The 18,398-nt window shown below is 43.7% G+C and overlaps 1 protein-coding gene across 4 annotated transcripts; it reads left to right on the top strand.

The window, feature by feature from the left end:
* Positions 1-35: 35 nt before the first annotated feature.
* On the top strand, positions 36-18,157 carry nup205 (nucleoporin 205). Of its 4 annotated transcripts, none has more exons than XM_004568246.5 (42): positions 36-267; positions 783-925; positions 1,092-1,263; positions 1,430-1,574; positions 1,878-2,037; positions 3,606-3,834; positions 3,929-4,093; positions 4,198-4,373; positions 4,538-4,654; positions 4,764-4,901; positions 5,032-5,182; positions 5,479-5,684; positions 5,768-5,950; positions 6,312-6,362; positions 6,674-6,883; positions 6,998-7,235; positions 7,322-7,511; positions 7,658-7,778; positions 8,033-8,111; positions 8,192-8,356; positions 8,483-8,607; positions 10,322-10,436; positions 10,595-10,744; positions 10,892-10,966; positions 11,069-11,226; positions 11,314-11,394; positions 11,477-11,668; positions 11,770-11,971; positions 12,068-12,166; positions 12,333-12,481; positions 12,676-12,867; positions 12,965-13,086; positions 13,269-13,401; positions 15,389-15,515; positions 15,632-15,705; positions 15,852-15,980; positions 16,206-16,332; positions 16,505-16,677; positions 16,822-16,951; positions 17,152-17,280; positions 17,421-17,497; positions 17,692-18,157. In XM_004568246.5, the coding sequence occupies exons 1-42, from the start codon at positions 240-242 to the stop codon at positions 17,842-17,844; spliced, it is 5,979 nt and encodes a 1,992-aa protein (XP_004568303.1). In that variant the 5' UTR covers positions 36-239; the 3' UTR covers positions 17,845-18,157. The 4 variants fall into 4 exon arrangements, with proteins under 4 accessions (XP_004568303.1, XP_012779309.1, XP_012779311.1 ...); XM_012923855.5 differs by having other exon boundaries at positions 12,336-12,481; XM_012923857.5 differs by having other exon boundaries at positions 10,895-10,966.
* Positions 18,158-18,398: the final 241 nt, after the last annotated feature.

Genomic DNA, 18,398 nt, shown 5'->3' on the forward strand with positions numbered 1-18,398 from the left:
CTACAATTCCCATAATTGCTAATGAGGACGGGGCCATCATTCGGAGGACCCCGCCTGAAAAGAGCCTACATAATCATGAAATAAGATATTTAATCTACTCAACTAACCAGCGGGGACATTAAATTAGGACTGATAGATTCGTTGTTCACTAAAAGCGACCAAAGCATTACAGAAGTTATCGTTTTAAATTTCACACCGGCACAAACCCAGAAGCTTCTGTCCAACTTAGTGAGCGTATCATGGCGGCGCAGATGGCGGTAAATTCGGGTAAGGTGTATATTTTATTAAATAATTGGATTTTGTTTAATTATTGCATCAAATCTCAACCTCTGTTATGCACTGAAGCGCAGATATATGCGCTTCTTGGCCGCAGATTTGTCGATTATGATATGTTTTGACCACATGTTGTTGGGTCTGTCAGGCTAACATAGCTTAGCCTTGCCCATAGCAAATAGACGTTAAGTTAGCTGAGGTTAAATAACAAATTAGTTTTACTCATTTACATCGAACTAATTCCCACACTCAACCTGAAATAGCAGGGAGGGATGACACGACTTGTCTGATAGATCAGCTTGAAATAAAAGTGAAACTAACAACTCCGGGGAGGCAAAGAAGTGTCTGTACTATACTTCTGGAATCTTTTAGTGTCTATAGGATAGGCAAAATGCCGCAGTGGTGTTAACAAGCATGGTTATAGCAAATTAACTCGAAATGACTAGAAATTAGTTGTTTGCATACTTGTGTGACGACCCAAAACATCTGAAGCGTGTTTACTCCGTCAGGAGCCAGTCTGTGGGGGCCACTGAAAGAGCTCTGGGAGACAGTGGACGGAGCTGTGTTAAGGAGACAGCCCGAGAGTGTTCACCTCCTAGACCTACAGCTGAAGAAACACAAACCTCACTTTCTGTCACTTTTTAAGAACCCGGTAAGATGGCATGAATAGGTCATTTAAAACACTGTAATTTCTCACACATGCAGGTCACGGGTGTTTGTTTTTTGTTTTTGTTTTTTCTCCAATGTGTAGCTTGTAGTTACAGTCTGTCCTCCGAGACTCTGATATTAACAGCGTCTTGTCTTCTCTTCATTTTTAGCCAAAAAGTGCAGAGCAAAGAGAGAAAGTGCGTAAAGCCAGCACAGAAGGCATCGCCATCCAAGGTCAGCAGGGGTCACGGCTCCTTCCAGAACAGCTTCTGACAGAGGCTTTCATCCTCAGTGATCTCTTTGACATTGGAGAGTTGGCAGCTTTGGAGCTTCTCTTGGCAGGTAACATGAAGGGAAAAAATCCCCAACTTTATCCAGCATAGATTAATTCCATTTCATCTTATAGGTAAAGTGTCACTGTAGTTAATTGTGTAGCAGGTTCTATGGATTGTCCTGATCAAACACTGAGATTGAGCTCTGTTTCTTTTATGTAATCATCTCTCTCCAGGTGAACAGCAGCAGCCCTATTTTCCAGGACTGACACGAGGCCTAGTGGCCGTGTTACTTTACTGGGATGGAAAACTTTGTATGGCCAACTCTCTGCGCACACTCATTCAGTCACGACAGGGCAAGACCTTCACCCTGGATCTTAGGTAATAACGGTGTCTAAAAGTAGTACAATGAAACAGTGATAGATGCTGTTAAGGTCCCGTATGATGAAGGTGTTTTTGTCCTGCTTGTATTTTTTTGGTGACCATTGTCCTTGATGTAAATATGTAAAAATTGTGTGTGTTTCTGTTCTGTGTCTTGTGTACTGTTTGTTTGTATATGTGTCTTTCTGACTGCTGTTACATCCAAATTTCCCCTTGTGGGACAATTAAAGGATTATTCTATTCTATTCTATTCTGTTCTATTTGAATCTTATGTTTGACAATGTCATTTGTTTTCTCCTTCAGTGGAGAGCTGGTGGCTTTGACAACACGATTTACAGATGAGCTCATGAGCCAAGGTCTGACCAAACGCATCCTAACTTTGGTGTCAGAGATAAGCGTGACGCGTGAGTTTGAACGCCTGCAGAAAGAACGCGGATTGGGCAACGAAAAGCATAGGAAGGAGGTGGGAAGTAATCTTTTGTATAAATTTTAACCAAAGATATAAATCTTCAAATTGCTTTGTTTTCTTTTTCCAGTGTTAAAGGAACAATACAGTGCCACTAGAGCTGGGCGATAGAACGATAACGATATGTATCACGATATAACTTTTACTCGATAGAGAAATTAAGCTATCGCGATAGACCTCGCCGCTCTTGTCCTCTTAAAAAAAAAAAATAAAAAAAAAAAGGTCAGCCGATCCAAATTCAGTAGCGCAGAGCTGAACCAATCACAGCCGCAGTCACGTCGCGTGACTTGTTACTTACAGCACAAGTGCCAAGCCGCACGTGTGTTTGTTTGGGAAGCAGCCAGCGCGTAATGGAGGAAATGAGTGTGCCGACTAGAAAAATCAACCGAGCGTGACCGAAGAGAAAACCGATGATGGTTCCAACGCCGGAGAGATTGTCGAACGGAAGAGCCATAGAAGTTCCGTAGTGTGAAGGTATTTCGGCTATTTCAAGTCTGACAAAAAACAGTAGCGTGCACTGTAAATTGTGCCGAAAACAAGTCTGGAAATACAATAAACTGGTGCATGCGTCACACTGTGCGCCACGTTATTGTTTCGGTGAAATGAATTTCTACAATACTGTTAATTCTACTCTCTGCAGTGTTTAAATGCTTACATATACACACAGTTACTGTCCGTCCACACATACGACTCTGTTCTGCTTCTATGCCCCAGCTTTGTTTACTTTTTCCCACCGAGGACTCTAGACTTCTGATTGGCCAACATTTCTGCACGGTTAGGAATCTAGCGCCACCTGCTGCTTTGGCACGTTCATAGCAGCGTTTTCCTTCATTTCTGCCTTTATGTGTGGACGGGATTATTTTTTAAAACGAAAACGGAAAATCTCCGTTTTCAAAAATACCCGTGTACGTGTGGACGTAGCCTCAGTCTCTGACTGGAAGCGCTAATTCGTCATTCGGCTTTTGTCAGACTAAAGTAACTGTTAAAACTGTTTGAAAAGCTCAGCTATACAACAAGGAGAGATTGAGAATTTCCTTTTAGTTCTCAGTTTATTTGATATTGACAAAAGTTAGTCAGTTTTGTCTGTTCTTCTGTAAAACAAACTAAGATTTATTTTTAGAATTAATATTTTGTTTCTAATTGGAATTGACAATTTAGTCTGTTTCGTTTGTTCTATTTTGAAACTTAAACGCTTTAGCGGCTGCCTTTTGTGTAGTTTGCAATATTTGCCTTTATTTATCTGAAAAAGTCTCATGTTCCTTAAGTACATCTACCCTGTTGAACTTATTATGGGAAATAAATATTTAAAAACAAGCTGCTGATTATTTCACATTTTACTTGTGAGCAACGGCACATTTAAATCTTACAAATATAGTTATTTGGCTGATATCGTGATAGATATCGTTATCGCCTGAAATGAAAAAAACATATCGTGATATGAAAAAATCTCATATCGCCCAGCTCTAAGTGCCACTAATTCTCTCAACATAGAAACATAGAGTGTAGGAATGCAGAGTGGATTATGGAAAATATGGATTACATGTAGTTTCTGCATCTGTCACCAGGTTGCAGACCTCATCAAGGAATGCCGACAGGCGCTTGCAGACAGCCTGTTTTCATGGACCTGCCAATCACCCCTGTCAAAAGATGACACTCTGGCACTCATTGGCCACCTGGAGACAGTTACAGCTCAGGCTGATGGCTCACTGGACAGTGTTAGCCTGGCTCTGGTTATGGCACTGCTCTACTGCTTGGATGTCAGTTTCATAGAGCAGGGGACTGAAGATAGAGATGGTAAGTTCGTGTTGATGGTTTTGGTTTTCTTTCTTTTTTTCCTGTTGAAATCACTGATTCCAAAAATCATCTGCCTGCGTGTGTTTTCCTCCAGATTTGCTCCAGGCACTTCCATTGCTGACAGAAAGGCAGTATGTGTCTGCAGTGCACAGTCGCCTGATGGACAGCCAACCATGGAAGCTTCCGGGGCTGCAGGCCGTGTGTCGACTGGCGTGGGCTCTGTTGCTGAGAGTCCTTTCCCAGCTGCCACAGGGCTCAGGTAAGCACTGCATTCCCTGAGTCTCCATTAAAAATGCCCTTCTAATTCTTACGTTTTCTGAGATAACAGCCATTTCATCTTATTGTACGTGTATTTTTGTGCAGCACTGGTTGAGTTCACCGAGGCAGATGAGGCTCTGGCTGATCAGGCTCTCCTGGGCGATGTCTTCTTGTTTATGAAAGAGGGCATTCTGGGATGTGAGAGTTTTTCCCAGGAAGAGTTTTACATCCGCCGCGTCCATTCACTCATCACAGACTTTCTGGCTCTTATGCCAATGAAGGTAAGAGATGCTGCAGGTGCTTTTAACTTAAGACTGACATGTAAAACTATAATATGGATTTTAACTTATCAGATTCAACATTCTGTAATTATCACATTTCATTTATTTATCTATTTTTGCATCTTAATTTAAATATGTAACAAGCGTATTTTGGCTTTTTGCAGGTGAAGCAGCTTCGTAACCGTGCCGATGAGGATGCCCGCCTCGTGCACATGTCCTTACAGATGGACAGCGAGCTTCCGTCGTCATTGCGGAAGGACTTGGACCACCTCATGATCCTGGTTAGTGGTTTTTTTTTTTTTTACATATCCATATATACATACATACGAGGCAGTATTACCTCTAACCTTTTATTACTGATCGATGAGAATTTTTGGTTTGTGTTTTCAGATAGGGGAGTTTTACAGCAAGGACCCATTTGGATTAGAGCTGGGTTTGGAGTTCTGGTGTCCCACGGAGTCTCTTCAACACAGCTCCCTGCAGGGTTCTTATCTGGGAATGGCCCTGCAAAGACCTCCACATAAACAGGTAGGGTTCGTGTTTTTGTGACTACTGTTACTGATTGTCCAATTGATTTAGATTTGGGGAGGAGGGGTGTGTGTGTCCGTGGCTTCTTTTTGTTTAAAGGTGTTTTTATATTTTGTGATTGTTGACACAGGTGGTTTTGTCCAAGTTTGTACGTCAGATGGGAGACCTTCTGCCGTCCACCCTCTACATCTCCTATCTCCGTATGTTAAAAGGACTTGCCAATGGCCCTCAGTGTGCTCATTACTGCTTCAGCCTGCTTAAGACCAACGGGGCAGCACACAGTAAGACTAAATTTAGTCTTTATTTATTTTAGTGATATTTCAGTTGAAATCAACACATTCGATTTGAAGTTAAGCCTTTCCACAAAAGGAACTTTATTATGTTGTAATAATAATAATAATAATGTGTTTGTCTGTTTTTGTTTTTGTTTTTTTTTTAAATAAAACAACATTTAAATTTTTATTTTATTTACACCATTAGAATACTGTCTGGGTTCATTATTATTTATAATTATTTAAATCAAAAACCTTACCAGCGTGTACTGCAGTGTTCTCTAATGCATACTAATCTTGTTCAGGTGACAACATCCAGGGAGTCTCAGGCAGTCCGGTGTCCTGGGAACATTTTTTTCACTCACTCATGCTGTACCATGAAAACCTGCGACGAGACCTCCCAAATCCAGATTCGGCTCACTACCGCCACCCGCCACTCAGGGGCATCACCCAAAGAGAGATGGAAGGACTTACCTCGTTTTTGCAGTTGCTCACCACCATCATCACATGGGTATGCCACAACAGGCATGGATTTGTGCTGCTATGTGGGTGTAAAATACCACAAAGTCAGATGTTAATTTCTATCTTCTCTAGAGTGAAAATGCTCGACTGGCCTTGTGCGAGCATCCCCAGTGGACCCCAGCTGTCGTGATGTTGGGATTGCTTCAGTGCAGCGTTCCTCCCGTCCTGAAAGCTGAGCTCCTGCACTGCCTGGCAGCGTTTGGAAAGTCACCGGAGATCGCTGCTTCACTCTGGCAGTCGCTGGAGTACACGCAGGTAAAACAGAACAATGTTTTATTTTTATTAAAAATGACAAGAGTTTACACTGATAGGGTCAACATTGTTTGTCATGTGCAAATAAAATATGAATTATGATAATATCAGAAAGTCACAGACTCCCTTTCTACTCTTACGATATTTCTCTACATGTTAAGCTTAATTTCTGCACTAAAGCTGTCAGCAGACACCAATGCTCTCACCACTGAAATGACTATAAGATGCTGTAAACATGCAAATGTCCAGTCCTCATGATTGCAGCCATTTCTTAAAACCTAATTTCCAGAAAATAAACATCGTCACTCTTGTGTTTCTATCTGTAACTTTGTGTTTTGAAGCTTCTCATTTTGTTGTCAAACAGATCCTTCAGACGGTGCGAGCCCCCGGACAGAGACAAGCAGCAGGGATAGAGGTGAGATTTTAGTTGTTTTTGTTTTTTCTCCTCAGCAAGCGTAATGGTCAGAGGGTGACATTTAAGCCTGTCTTGTTGTAAAGAAAAACAATGCAGACAGGTTATCGGTCTGATTTGTCTTTAAATGTTCTTCTGTTTGTAAAATTGGCGCTCTGAGCAGGTCTGCTGTAATTGGGCCGTTACAGATCTGCCTTATAGATCAGTAAAACAGCTGGAGACTAAAAGTTTTACTTTAATTTGATCGATTGCTAAACATCCTGTAAAAAGAGGGACGTGACTCAAACTTTGTGAATTATTTTCATGGCCATCAGGTGGAGCTGAATGAGATCGAGTCGAGCTGTGAGGAGTACCCACTGACACGATCTTTCTGCCACCTGATCAGCACCTTGGTGGAGGGAAGCCTGCCCGTTAATTTAGGAGCAGGGTTGCGTGTGCCCGGCTTTCAGCCCTACTTGAACTTCTTGCGTGACTCTGTGTTCCTCCCCTTCCCCACCAGAGCGTATCGTCGCCCTGCTGAGAAGGTAATGCTCCCTCCTAGCGTCAAGGTGTAGACACGAAACATAGATTCACTTTTAACTGTGTAAATCTGCTCATTTTGTCCCCCCCCCCCCTTTCATTTCGTTGCCGTCTCCCAGTGGGAGGTAGCCGACTCTGTCCTCGAGGTGTTCCACAAGCTGCTGCGGGACTACGAGCCCCAGCCGTCTGACTTTGTCCAGGAGATTGTGGAACTGCAGGGTGAGCAGGTCCCGGCCCATAAGCCTCCGGGCCACAGCATCATGTTCCACCTGCTCAATGACTCGCCCATGCTGGCACTCTGCCTCAGCCTGCTGGAGGAGGGGGTCCGCCAGCTGGACACCTATGCACCTTTCCCCGGTGAGAAAGCATGCACCGCTGTTAGGCAAATGGAGAGAACTTGTGTCTTTGTTCTGACAGAAGAGTGCATCACTCTGCCCTTACAGGTAAAAAGCACTTGCAGTCTGCAGTATTGCACTGCTTGTGCCTTTTGGACTTGGCTCTGCAGAAGGAAGCAGTGTTCATGGATCTTCTTAGGGAGAGCCAGGCCTCTCTGCTGGTTTCTCCCCTGGAGCAGCTCCTCCAAGGCGTCAGCCCTCAAACCAGAAGGGCTGATCACATTGTCAACATTGCGAGGTAAACACATCCTTTTTTAATTTTTTAAAATAATGTTTGAACTGTAATGTATTTTTGTTCACTTTTTATTAATGTTGGCTATTCAGTAAAGCTTATAACTCAGTCTTTGCAGCACAGTTCTGAACTCTGCCGTTTGTCTTTGGCAGGTATCTTTACCACAGCAGCTCAAACCCAGAGGCCGCCTTCCAGAGCGCCAAGATTCTGCGTCGCATCGCCAACTACCCAAACATTCAGATCAGGCTGGTGGGAGACTTCACACATGACCAGGTACGTCCAAGTCGGAACAGTCTGGAAACGCGTGTCATACTTTGAATTGGATGGAACAGTTGCCTCGATATAAACTCGTTTGTCTTTCAGTATATATTAGTAAATTAGATCTGTGTAAGAAAACGGCTTGAACAGTATTGAAATTTTCAAGGTGACTTGGAACAGGTTTCATGAAACCTTGGGGTGTTTTTGCTGTGTGCATGTAAGCGTTAGCTGTGTTAAAGCAGGCATTAATTTAAACGTCTCCACTTCAGGCTGTAAGTGACAAGCTCATGGCAGGCTTTGTGGAGTGTCTGGACAATGAAGACGCAGAGGAGGGCACAGAGAAAGATGGTGAGACGATCTTCACCTATCAATTATTAAACCTGTCACACTCAGACTTACTAATTTACACCTTAAATACTAACTTTCAGACGTAGACTCACAAAAGAAGGTGGCAAGGATCCGGCACGAAACCCAGATCCATATTTTGAACCTGCTCATTACGTCTTTGGAGTTGAAGGCACCAAATCTGGCCCTTTATCTTTTGGGCTATGAAGTGAAGAAGCCTGTGTCGTCAACCAATCTCCAGGACCCGGGTGAGAGTTTGGCCTTTACAGTGAATATGTTCATTTTAGTAGCAGTTATGATGTTTAACACCGTTTGAACCTTTTATGGATTAAGTGGAAAGAAAATCAGATGATTTAAGTGTGTTTGTCTTACAGGTGTGTTAGGGTGCCCGCGTAGCTGCCTGCACGCCATCCTGAGTCGGCTGCAGAGAGGCACAGAGAAAAGATCGGGACCTGCACTCACACAGCAGGCCCCGCACCTGGCTGAGCTCTGCTACCAGGTAATATTTAACAGCGCTCGCAAAATTCAAAATCTCTGGTAGCCCTTCCGGCAGACACTCTTCAGTTTTTGGTAGCCCAAAATAAATTTAAGTAGCCTGAAAAAAAATAAAGGACAATTTTTTGATTGACTTAAAAAATTGTTAAAACACAAATTACAACAACTGTAAAAAAAAAAAAAAAAATACAATCATCAACTCAAATATTTGGTTCTAATTGAACAGAAATTTCTATGAACTTGTAAGAACTGTGTAGAACATGGATCAGTCTGTGTCAGATCCTGAATCTGACATTTCCACTGAAGTCACGGGTAAGAGGTAAGTGGAACCAAGATCATTTGCTTTGTTTGCAAAGGCTGCTAAATTGTGCCAAAGGTAGTTCACTCTTTGCAGCATCGCGCTGTTCTAAACAGCTTTTTCTTCTGCGTTTCTTCTGGACTTCTTGTTGTGCTTGGTTTATTTTTAGTAGTTTTTTGCAATTGCCGTTTGTTCTGGGAAAGATACTGCAGACTGAGCAATAATGCATTTCTTGCATTTCTCATGGGTTCTAATGGGGTCTTTCTTAAAATTACTGGTCCCAGTAACAAAGGTGCTTGTTATGGAAGCCCGTTTCCGCCACTAAAAAAAAAAAAAAAAAAGGATCCACAACTCAAAATTTCGAGTTATTAACTCAAAATTTTGAGAAAAGTAATGGATACTAGCTGTTTTGTTTTTATTTAGTGGTAGGAACGGGCTTCCATAGCTTGTTGACTCAGAAATCGAAGGAAAGAAGACACACCCGGCAGAACATGATGTTATTTAGCTCGTCATATTCCAGCCACAGAAATTCTTTTGTCCATGAAACCAAAAAAAAGCTGCGCTTTTGTTTTTGCCTCATAGCCTGATTTGTCATATCTTTTCCGTTTTGTGATCGGCTTTCTGATTGGCGGTCCCTTCTTCACCCTGACCTGTCTTATTTGGCTCTGCAGAACTAAAATACCTGCGTAAATCCATCTGCTTTTACACAGGCACTTGCATAATGGCCTGTATTTATATAGCGCTTTACTAGTCCCTAAGGACCCCAAAGCGCTTTACATATCCAGTCATCCACCCATTCACTCACACATTCACACACTGGTGATGGCAAGCTACATTGTAGCCACAGCCACCCTGGGGCGCACTGACAGAGGCGAGGCTGCCGGACACTGGCGCCACCGATCAGCCAATGATCAGCGATTCTCTGCGCAATCAACCTGCATCACAGGTTGAAGCTTGCTGCGGGAGATTTCACTTGTCACGTTTGAATAGTAAGCTAATGAGTGATAAGACGATGTCAGAGGAACTGGTGCGCAACTAATCTGTCACTCACCAGTCAGTAGCTGCCGCTCTCTATTCACAGTTTGCGCCATCGCAAAGTGAAAGTGAAGCAAAAAACAAGCGGAAATTCAAACGCGATTTCAATATGTCACATACTGACAGCTACGTTTGCCAAAGAATGCAAAAGCATTGACATATTTTTTTCTTCCTATGACAGCCTGACGGGCAGGGCTGAGATGGACTTTGGTAGCCCGACCAGAAAAATCGCTAGCCCCGGGACGTCGGGCTAGCGATTTTGCGAGCCCTGTTTAAACGAGGCCCAATCTCTGCAGTGAGAGATGTATCTCAGCTAGCAGGAGGATTTTATGTTACAGAATATTTCAAATTTCTTTGTGTTTGTCTGGTTTTCTTTTTCTCTCAGGTGATCTACCAGCTGTGTGCTTGTCCAGACACATCTGGACCCACAATGCGCTACTTGAGGACCAGTCAGGATTTCCTGTTCTCACACCTGCAACACCTGCCCTTCATCCTGCCAAGTGAGCTCAGAATCCCTGCTAACCTTGTTAAATAAAAGGCGTTTTACCAACAAAGCAGTAGCATTAATTTGAAACGAGTTGTTGTGTATCCATGCAAGGAGGAAATAATGGGCAGAAAACACTGCAGGATTCTTTTCTCTCTTCCTTCTTCTCCTCAGGTAACCAGATTGCTGCCCTCTCCCAGATGTCTTGGCTCATGAAAACGGCTGCAATCGAGCTGAGAGTGACCTCACTCAACCGCCAGCGTTCCCATACACAGCGCCTCGTCAGCCTCCTGCTGGATGACCAGCCACACGCTCAGCATGCAGGTAAAGGAAAGTTGCTCTATACTTTCCATGGCTGTAAATAAAAGCTTAAAGGATCTTTTTAGAAAACTTTCAAGCCCTCACAGCTGACAGTCCTGTTTATTGCAAAGGAAATTTACAATATGCACCTAAAACCTTTTTATTTTTTAGCAGATGGGGAATCTGGCATGGAAGACGAGACTAGATCAGTCAGCGGTTTTCTGCATTTTGACACAGTTTCTAAAGGTTCGTGTCACAAGTCCACCTTCAAATTTAGAAAGATATTAGAAGAATACATGTGAGGAGTTTTTAAGAATGACCCCAGATCGTCTCGCTTTTCATCATCAGTGCGCAGGAAGTTACTGAGCGTGCTGGATGCCATCGAATTCAGCCAGGATATGCCTGAGCTGCTGCAGCTGGACTTCTTTGAACGCACTCAGATAGAGCAGGTGATCTCCAACTGTGAGCACGTCAATGAGCAGGGACATACTGTGTGCAACGTTAAGGTACGTTTCCGGATACGATGTCTAATGTATTTTCTTGATCTGATGTGTTGTTTCAGCCTCTGAAGTTGGTTTTCATTTTCCTCACAGTTGCTTCACAGAGTGCTGGTCGCCGAGGTGAACGCGCTGCAGGGAATGGCAGCGATTGGACAGAGGCCCCTGTTAATGGAAGTGAGTGAAACTCACAAACTGACGTCCTGTAATTTTAGCTGAAAGCTGTAATTAAATTCCATTACTGTTTACTTTGCCTTAGGAGGTGAACTCAATCCTGCAGCAAGTGGTGGAACGTAACCGTGTCCGTCGGAGCCTGAGTGCAAAGCGGCATGCGCTGCAGTCCTGGAGGAGTCTGGTGGAGACGCTGCTGACTGCCTGCCCAGCTGATCTGATACCTGCTGATGAGCGGCAGCTCATCATCAGGGATCTGCTGCTGGACCTGCACGATAAGGTCAGTGATCACGTCAGCGTAGCAGTAATATCCAGTCCTGTCCAATAAGGAACTGGTCTCAGTGTTCAATACTCAAGTTTTTGTAACTGTGCTTTGTCTAGGTGTTATCAGAGGATGCAGCAGGGGAGTTGATGCCCATTGTTGCCGGAGCGGTCTTCACACTGACAGCTCACCTCAGCCAATCAGTGCTGTCTGAGCAGCAGCAGGGGGTGGGATTAGAAGCATCCTCTGGCTTTGCGTCAATCGCCAACTCTGCGCTGCACCTGATCCTGCGCAAGCTGCTGGACTTTATACTTTCTACTGGTTAGTGACTCATAAACCCACATTTCTCACATGGGGAAACTTTTCAGGATATACTTTGATCCCAGTACGTTTTTGTAATGTCTTTCACACCTTAAGGAGGCGGATATCAGCGTCTGCGTGCTCACCTGTATGGCTCTCTGCTGTATTATCTGCAAATTGCCCAGAAACCTGAAGAACCGGACACTCTGCAGACAGGTACACAGAAGCAATCACACACTGCAGGTTATAATAAGAGAGTCCTTTTGGACCTCTCTTTATTTGACAAAAAAGTCATTGTTAGTGTTTTCTGACATATACTGTCTGTTAGTATCATTTCAAAGGAACGGTGGGTTTGTCTGAGAAAATGTCTTTGTGTTTGCAGCAGGCAAAGCAATGTGGGAACGTCTCACAGCTCCTGAAGATGGTTTCTCCAAACTGCAGCGGGAGAACCTTGCGATCATCGAGAGCTACGGCAAGGCCCTCATGGAGGTTGTGTGCCGAGATGCCTGTGACGGCCATGAAATTAGCAGAGTAAGGGTTAAACCTACATGAAGCTTTCTCTGCCTATTTCAGCCTCTTGGTGATTTTTTTTTTCTTTGCCCCCAATCTTGAAGCATCCTAACATGCTTTTCTGGAATGCCAAGTATCTTTTGCTTCTATCAACACCTCTCTGTTTTAATGTTAACCAAGCCTAACAAGTATTCTGCCTCCCCCCGCCCTGTTAGATGCTGGCCATGGCCGTGCTGGACCGTATCCTGTCAATTGACCGTCAGAATCAGTGGCTGCTGTATATTTGCAACAGTGGCTACCTGCGGTCGTTGGTGGAGAGCTTGAGGCAGGATGATGTGGCGCTACAGAGCCTGCTCACACCACAGCCACCTCTCCTCAAACCACTCTACATCTTTGAAAGCAAGATGGTGAGGAGACAGTTTTCAGTATTTAGTTTCTAAAATTGAACACAGCAGCCTCAATGAGTGGAAGATTGTGAAGCTACAAGCTTGTTTGCGTGTTTAGGCTCTGCTGACTCGTGTGGCTAAGACGGGGCAGGGAGCCGTGGAGCTGTTGCGCTGTGGGCTGGTGGCACAGCTGATGGAGTGTCAGGTGTTTGACATGGTGCCCGACAGCGACGCACACAGGTATGGATGTGGGGATAGGAGGAGAGAGTGAGAGGACTAGCTGTCTTTTTAAAAAGTTCTTATATTTGATATGTAAACATCTTCTATCCCTTTTTAAAACAACTCTGCCCTTTATTCAGAGCTGTTGAAATCTATATTTCTAGTTTCCCTTGTGTTTGCATCTGTTCCTCTATGGTTTGCAGGGTGATGAGGGACCCATCAGGCTTCATCCCCAGCCCTATGGACCGTTACAGACAGATTCTTTTACCAACCTTAAGGCTCTTTCAAGTGATTCTGACTTCCACCTCCATAAATCACCAGCAGGGGGCAGCACAAGTAAGTGTGTAATGTTGTTAGACCTGAGCTTTGTCATTTCAAATATTGTCACGTGTCTGAGTTTATTATTTTATTTCCTGTTCTGGTTTGGTTGATTTTTTTTTTGCTCGGCTGAATGTAGGGCTGTAATAATCCAAATTTTAGTAATTGATTATTCGATCAGTTATTGAGTTATCAGGTAAGAAATCCTATGTTATGTCAAAATGAATTGCTCATTGGTTTCTTGCAATAGTTGTAATTTTTATTTTCTTTTTTCTTCTTTTTTTTCAAAAATGCACAAAAAAATAATAATACATGTTATTTGAAAGCGCCTTTCAGAACACCCAAGGACACTGTACACAGCAGAAACATTCAAAGCAGGCAATTTACAAAATCATAAAACATTAAAGATAAAACAGATTTAAAATAGCAGAATGGAAAAAGTTATGTGGGATTAGCTTTTCTGAACAGGTGAGTTTTGAGTCTAGCCTTGAAAAGAGAAAAGGAAGTGGTATTTCTTATATCAGGAGGTAGGGAATTCCAGAGCAGCTGAAAGCACTGCTGCCCATGGTGGCGGGGGGGCAGAGTGGTGATCTGAACCATATCAGAGAGATATGGAGGGGAGAGTTGATGAATAGCCTTAAATGTTTACAAAAGTATTTTAAAATTGGTGCGATATTTGACTGGGAGCCAATGACGCTGCTGCAGGACGGAGGGGGTGATGTGGTGATAATACGGGCAGCAGAGTTCTGGACACGTTGAAGCTTAGATGTATAATCTCTAGAACAGCTGAATCCAAATAAGGCATACATGCAGCTTAAACTAAAGCCTAAAATAAAATGGCAAAAAGAGAGAAAATGACGTCTTCTCAGGTTGATTTTGTATATGATCATGTGTATGCGTTTTTGTGTGTGTCTGTTTGCTTAATCGTGTTAATGACACGTGTGCACGTGGGAGTGTGAGGTTTTAAAGAAATATCTCATGACTACAATGATGAAATTCGAGCATGTGGATATTCTCTGTGGTTTGTCCTATTTTGATGCAACGTTTCCTGCTGCAGGAAAAAAACAACAACTTTGTGGTGGTTTAGATGTCAACAATGATTCAGTGTCCAGCCTAGAAAGTCCCGGGCTAGTGGCTCAGTTTTTACTAGCCTATGTGTATTTTACTTCGCTGTGGAGAGAGGGGGGGGTGAGCTTTCATTTTTATCTGCTTAAATATTAATGTCATGAACTTAATATCACATTTTTCCTGTTTTGTATATTTTACATAAATCTGTAAAATAATGGTATTAAAGCCTTGAAATGAAATACGGTCTAGTACACCCCACACCCCCCTTTAGATTCACCCCTGCTGCAGCCTTCAGCAAACTGCCAAAGTCAAACATTGCATCAGACTAAGCTAACAGTTCATCTTCATACGCATGCTTTTATTTAACTTCTGTAGCTTTACTGTAGATGTTGGATGGGAGCAGCTTCAAAGCTTTCCTTTGGTGTGACACACGATGGTTTGCTTGAGGACTCCTGCCAGTTTTTTCCCAAGTAAAGGTTTTAACAGTGATTACAGGAGCAGGCGGCCCTAAACCTGAGCTCATGGTCTCCTTAACGTCGCCCCCTCTTTGCTCTTTGCCGCGTAGACAGACTCTTGATTCATGTTAAACCATGACGTGTCATCTTCACCCCTGCTGATGCGTTATCAGTGTTTTTGTTGAAAGCCTGGGGGCTGCATGGGCTTAATGATGTGGTACGTTTCATGCACGTGTGTGCCTTTAGAGAAGTTTCAGTTGCAGGTCTATTTCTAGTTGCAAATGTGGGTGAAACACTCACGCTTATATGGGGACGAATGAGCCCCACTGAGTCGTGGAATAAACAAAGCATCAAAGCAGAAAGTGATCAAAGTGGTTTTTTTCTTTTTAAATAATGGAGTTATTTGAGTTACTCAATGAATCGTTGAGTTTGATTTTTGATTTGAAAGCGAGTAATAAGTAACAACAAATATCTGTGTGCAGGTTCTCCAGTGGCTGATAGTCCATGCAGACACCATTCAGTCCCTGCTGCGCTGCCAGGAGCTCAGTATGGGAGCTTTGCAGGAACTTTCTCTGCTTACTGGCATCATCAGTAAAACAGCTCTGCCAGGTACAAAGATGAGCAGTCACCCTGAACTGAAAGCACAAAGCTCTTTTAATGTTACATCAGCCTTATGCGAACCACGTGTTTATAATCAGTGACTCAGTAACTACTTGATGTCTCAGGTGCCCTTGAGATGGGTGGAGAAGTCAACAGCGCTGCGCTCATGGAGTTCCAAGGTCACATTAACAGATTCCAGGTCAGATGATGCCCTTAGTTTTTATTACATACCAACCTGTTCTAACTTTCACTTTTATCTTGTTCAACCCTCTTTAACCTCTGCGTCTACTGTTCAGTGTGAGATTTGCATAAGTGGCAATGTCTCTCTCTCTCTCTTTTTTTTAGCGCCTATGTCTGTCTCTGCTCGGCCGTCTGGCAGGAAGTGAGCGGGACAGGTTGCTAAAACAGGCTGAGATCTCTGCACCTGGAGACTCAGCAGAACGGCGAGAAGAGATGGAGGTGGCCATGCAACAGGTTTGACGGTTATTCTGTAAATGGTAAAACTGGAGATGCAAAGTGTATTCTCAGTGCCAGCTTCCCCGTTAGCATATTTATATTTTAGGTATTCCAAGTGTGGAGTGGACACTTTGGGGCAAAATCCACAAGAGAGGCACTGAAATGTCTGGAGTTTTCTCTCTGTAGTCAGGGTTATCAGTTCTGCATCGTCAATGACTTGAACCTGCTGTCCTTTGTCCCAAGGTGTGTGCTAACATCATGGAGTACTGCCAGGCCCTCCTGCTGCAGAGCTCAGCCCAGGCTCAGTTCAGCATCTGCCTCTTCAGCCCGTCAGGCAGCGAGCCAGCTGGCAGGGACGGAGCACGCACTGGTCAGTGATATTCTACCCTAACTTATGAAGAATAAGGATTTGGCTCATGCTAATCGTTAATGTGGCTTAGCCTATGGTTATGGAATGTTTTCGGAGCTTGTGGTGTTCCTGAAGTTTCCGGTTTATGGAAACACTTTCAGTTTAACGATAGACTCTTCCTCCTCTTTTCAAGACCTTTCATCCACTGTGCCATCGATGGCTTACTCTCGGGTCCCTAGTCTTGGTTTGGTCTTGTACCTGCTCAAGAATAGTGCTGCTGATTTCTTCCGGTTCCACCAAAGTCACAGGCAGAGCCTGGGAAAGCTTCAGAGCCTGGATCAGCTCCCACCTGAGGAGCTCAAGGAGGTAATAGATAGATGCAACAGTGTATATAGAGATATAACTTCACCACCGTCAGTTTACCAAATAAACTTGCAAACTTGCACATCCTGCATACGTTTTGATTGTTAGCGTTGTTTCCCGTCAGTTCTAACCACCTTTTCTCTGTAGTTGTGCCAAGGCCTGGTTTCAGGCCCAGGAGCAGTGGAGAAAATCTCATCAGTGCAGAGGAGCTTGCTGGCCAAGAGACGACTGGTCCAGCTCATCAACAACAGAGCCAAGCTGCTGGCCTTGTGCTCCTGTATCCTTTGCCCCTCGCAGACACATTTGTAGAAATGGGATTAACAAGATTAAACCAGGAATGATAAATGCTACGCTGAAACTGCCTCTGCCCATCATGTCTGTGCCATATAGTGTTTGATTATCTTACACTGATAAGAGTTATTAAAAAAAAATGCCACATGAGAAGCTGTGGACAGCCTTGACCTGACTCCTGCTTAGATGTGATTGAGACATGCTTATTCGTGCTGTGGCGTCACCTGGAGTACTACTTGTTGCATTGTATACCCACTGACCCCAAAGACTCGCTGCTGCCTGGATCCACTTTATACAGATCACGCCTCGCAGATGGTAGGGGCACATGTTACAGAGAATACATGCCAATAATAGGTTCATTGCACTCTTTGGTTATTGAGAGCAGATGTGGCATAGACACTGTATCATCCCTGGTTGAGTAAACATGAACATTTCTGTATGTTCAAATTCTTTAGACTCATTCAGCGGGCTGCAGGCCAGCGGAGGCCGAGGACTAAGCCTATCCAGAGTCAGCCAACAAGATCTAGATCTGGTAAGAAATTTCTGTAAACTGGTATGAGTCTGCAAACTAAGACGTGTTGTACCTCTTGTACACAGTTGTACATTCTGGGGCAGTTTCCTAGCCATGCATTAAGCCTCGGCCTAAACCATAAGCATTTGGAGATTTTCATCAGGTTTTTCCTTTAGCCTGGAATTAATCTCTTTCTCTTGTCTGTGTGATTGCAGCTGAAAAGCGACATGGCTGCAGGATTTGGGGAGGCCCTGCAGAGGAAGCTGCTGGAGGTGGAGGGCTTGTACAGCCAGGTCCGCTCTCGCTATACTTTTATCCAGGCTCTGGTCCGCAGGATCCGCGGCCTGCTGCGACAGCCCAAAAGCTGAGACTGGCCAAGATCCGATTACCTTCTCTGTCAGTTTGAACTTCTGCCTTCATAACAGGCAAAACCAGGACACTGCTAAGGACTTCATGTCTGGCAACATCACTCCTTTCTACTGACCCGACCTTCCTCTTCTATAACTCGTAGTGTCAATTTCGATCATGCTTACGTTCACAGTGCAAGTAGCACCATTTGAGGAATTGAGAATGTGGAGAAGAAAAAGCAGAAGAAATTTTTACTTGTTAAACTGTATTTGATATTCTTGTTTGTTCGGATGATTTTTGCGAAAATAAACTTCTTTTTCTAAATCGGTTAAATGTCCAGTTCTCACCTTCCTCGCTCCATAAATGGCCTGAACGACAGTGGCTACGGGCACCTTTCATTTTTAACGGGTAAAGACGAGGTTACCGTCTGCTGACATTTGATTAGCCTGTATTAATAGAAATGTTTTTCAAGCTTCTGACTCTCACAGTGACATTTTCACGCTGCTTTTTTTTGTTTTTTTCTAACAGCTTATCACACACATCACAAAGACGTCGACCACTGCTGTGCTGAACA

Source organism: Maylandia zebra, linkage group LG7 (assembly GCF_041146795.1).
Source record: "Maylandia zebra isolate NMK-2024a linkage group LG7, Mzebra_GT3a, whole genome shotgun sequence".
NCBI classification, from domain to species: Eukaryota; Metazoa; Chordata; class Actinopteri; order Cichliformes; family Cichlidae; genus Maylandia; species Maylandia zebra.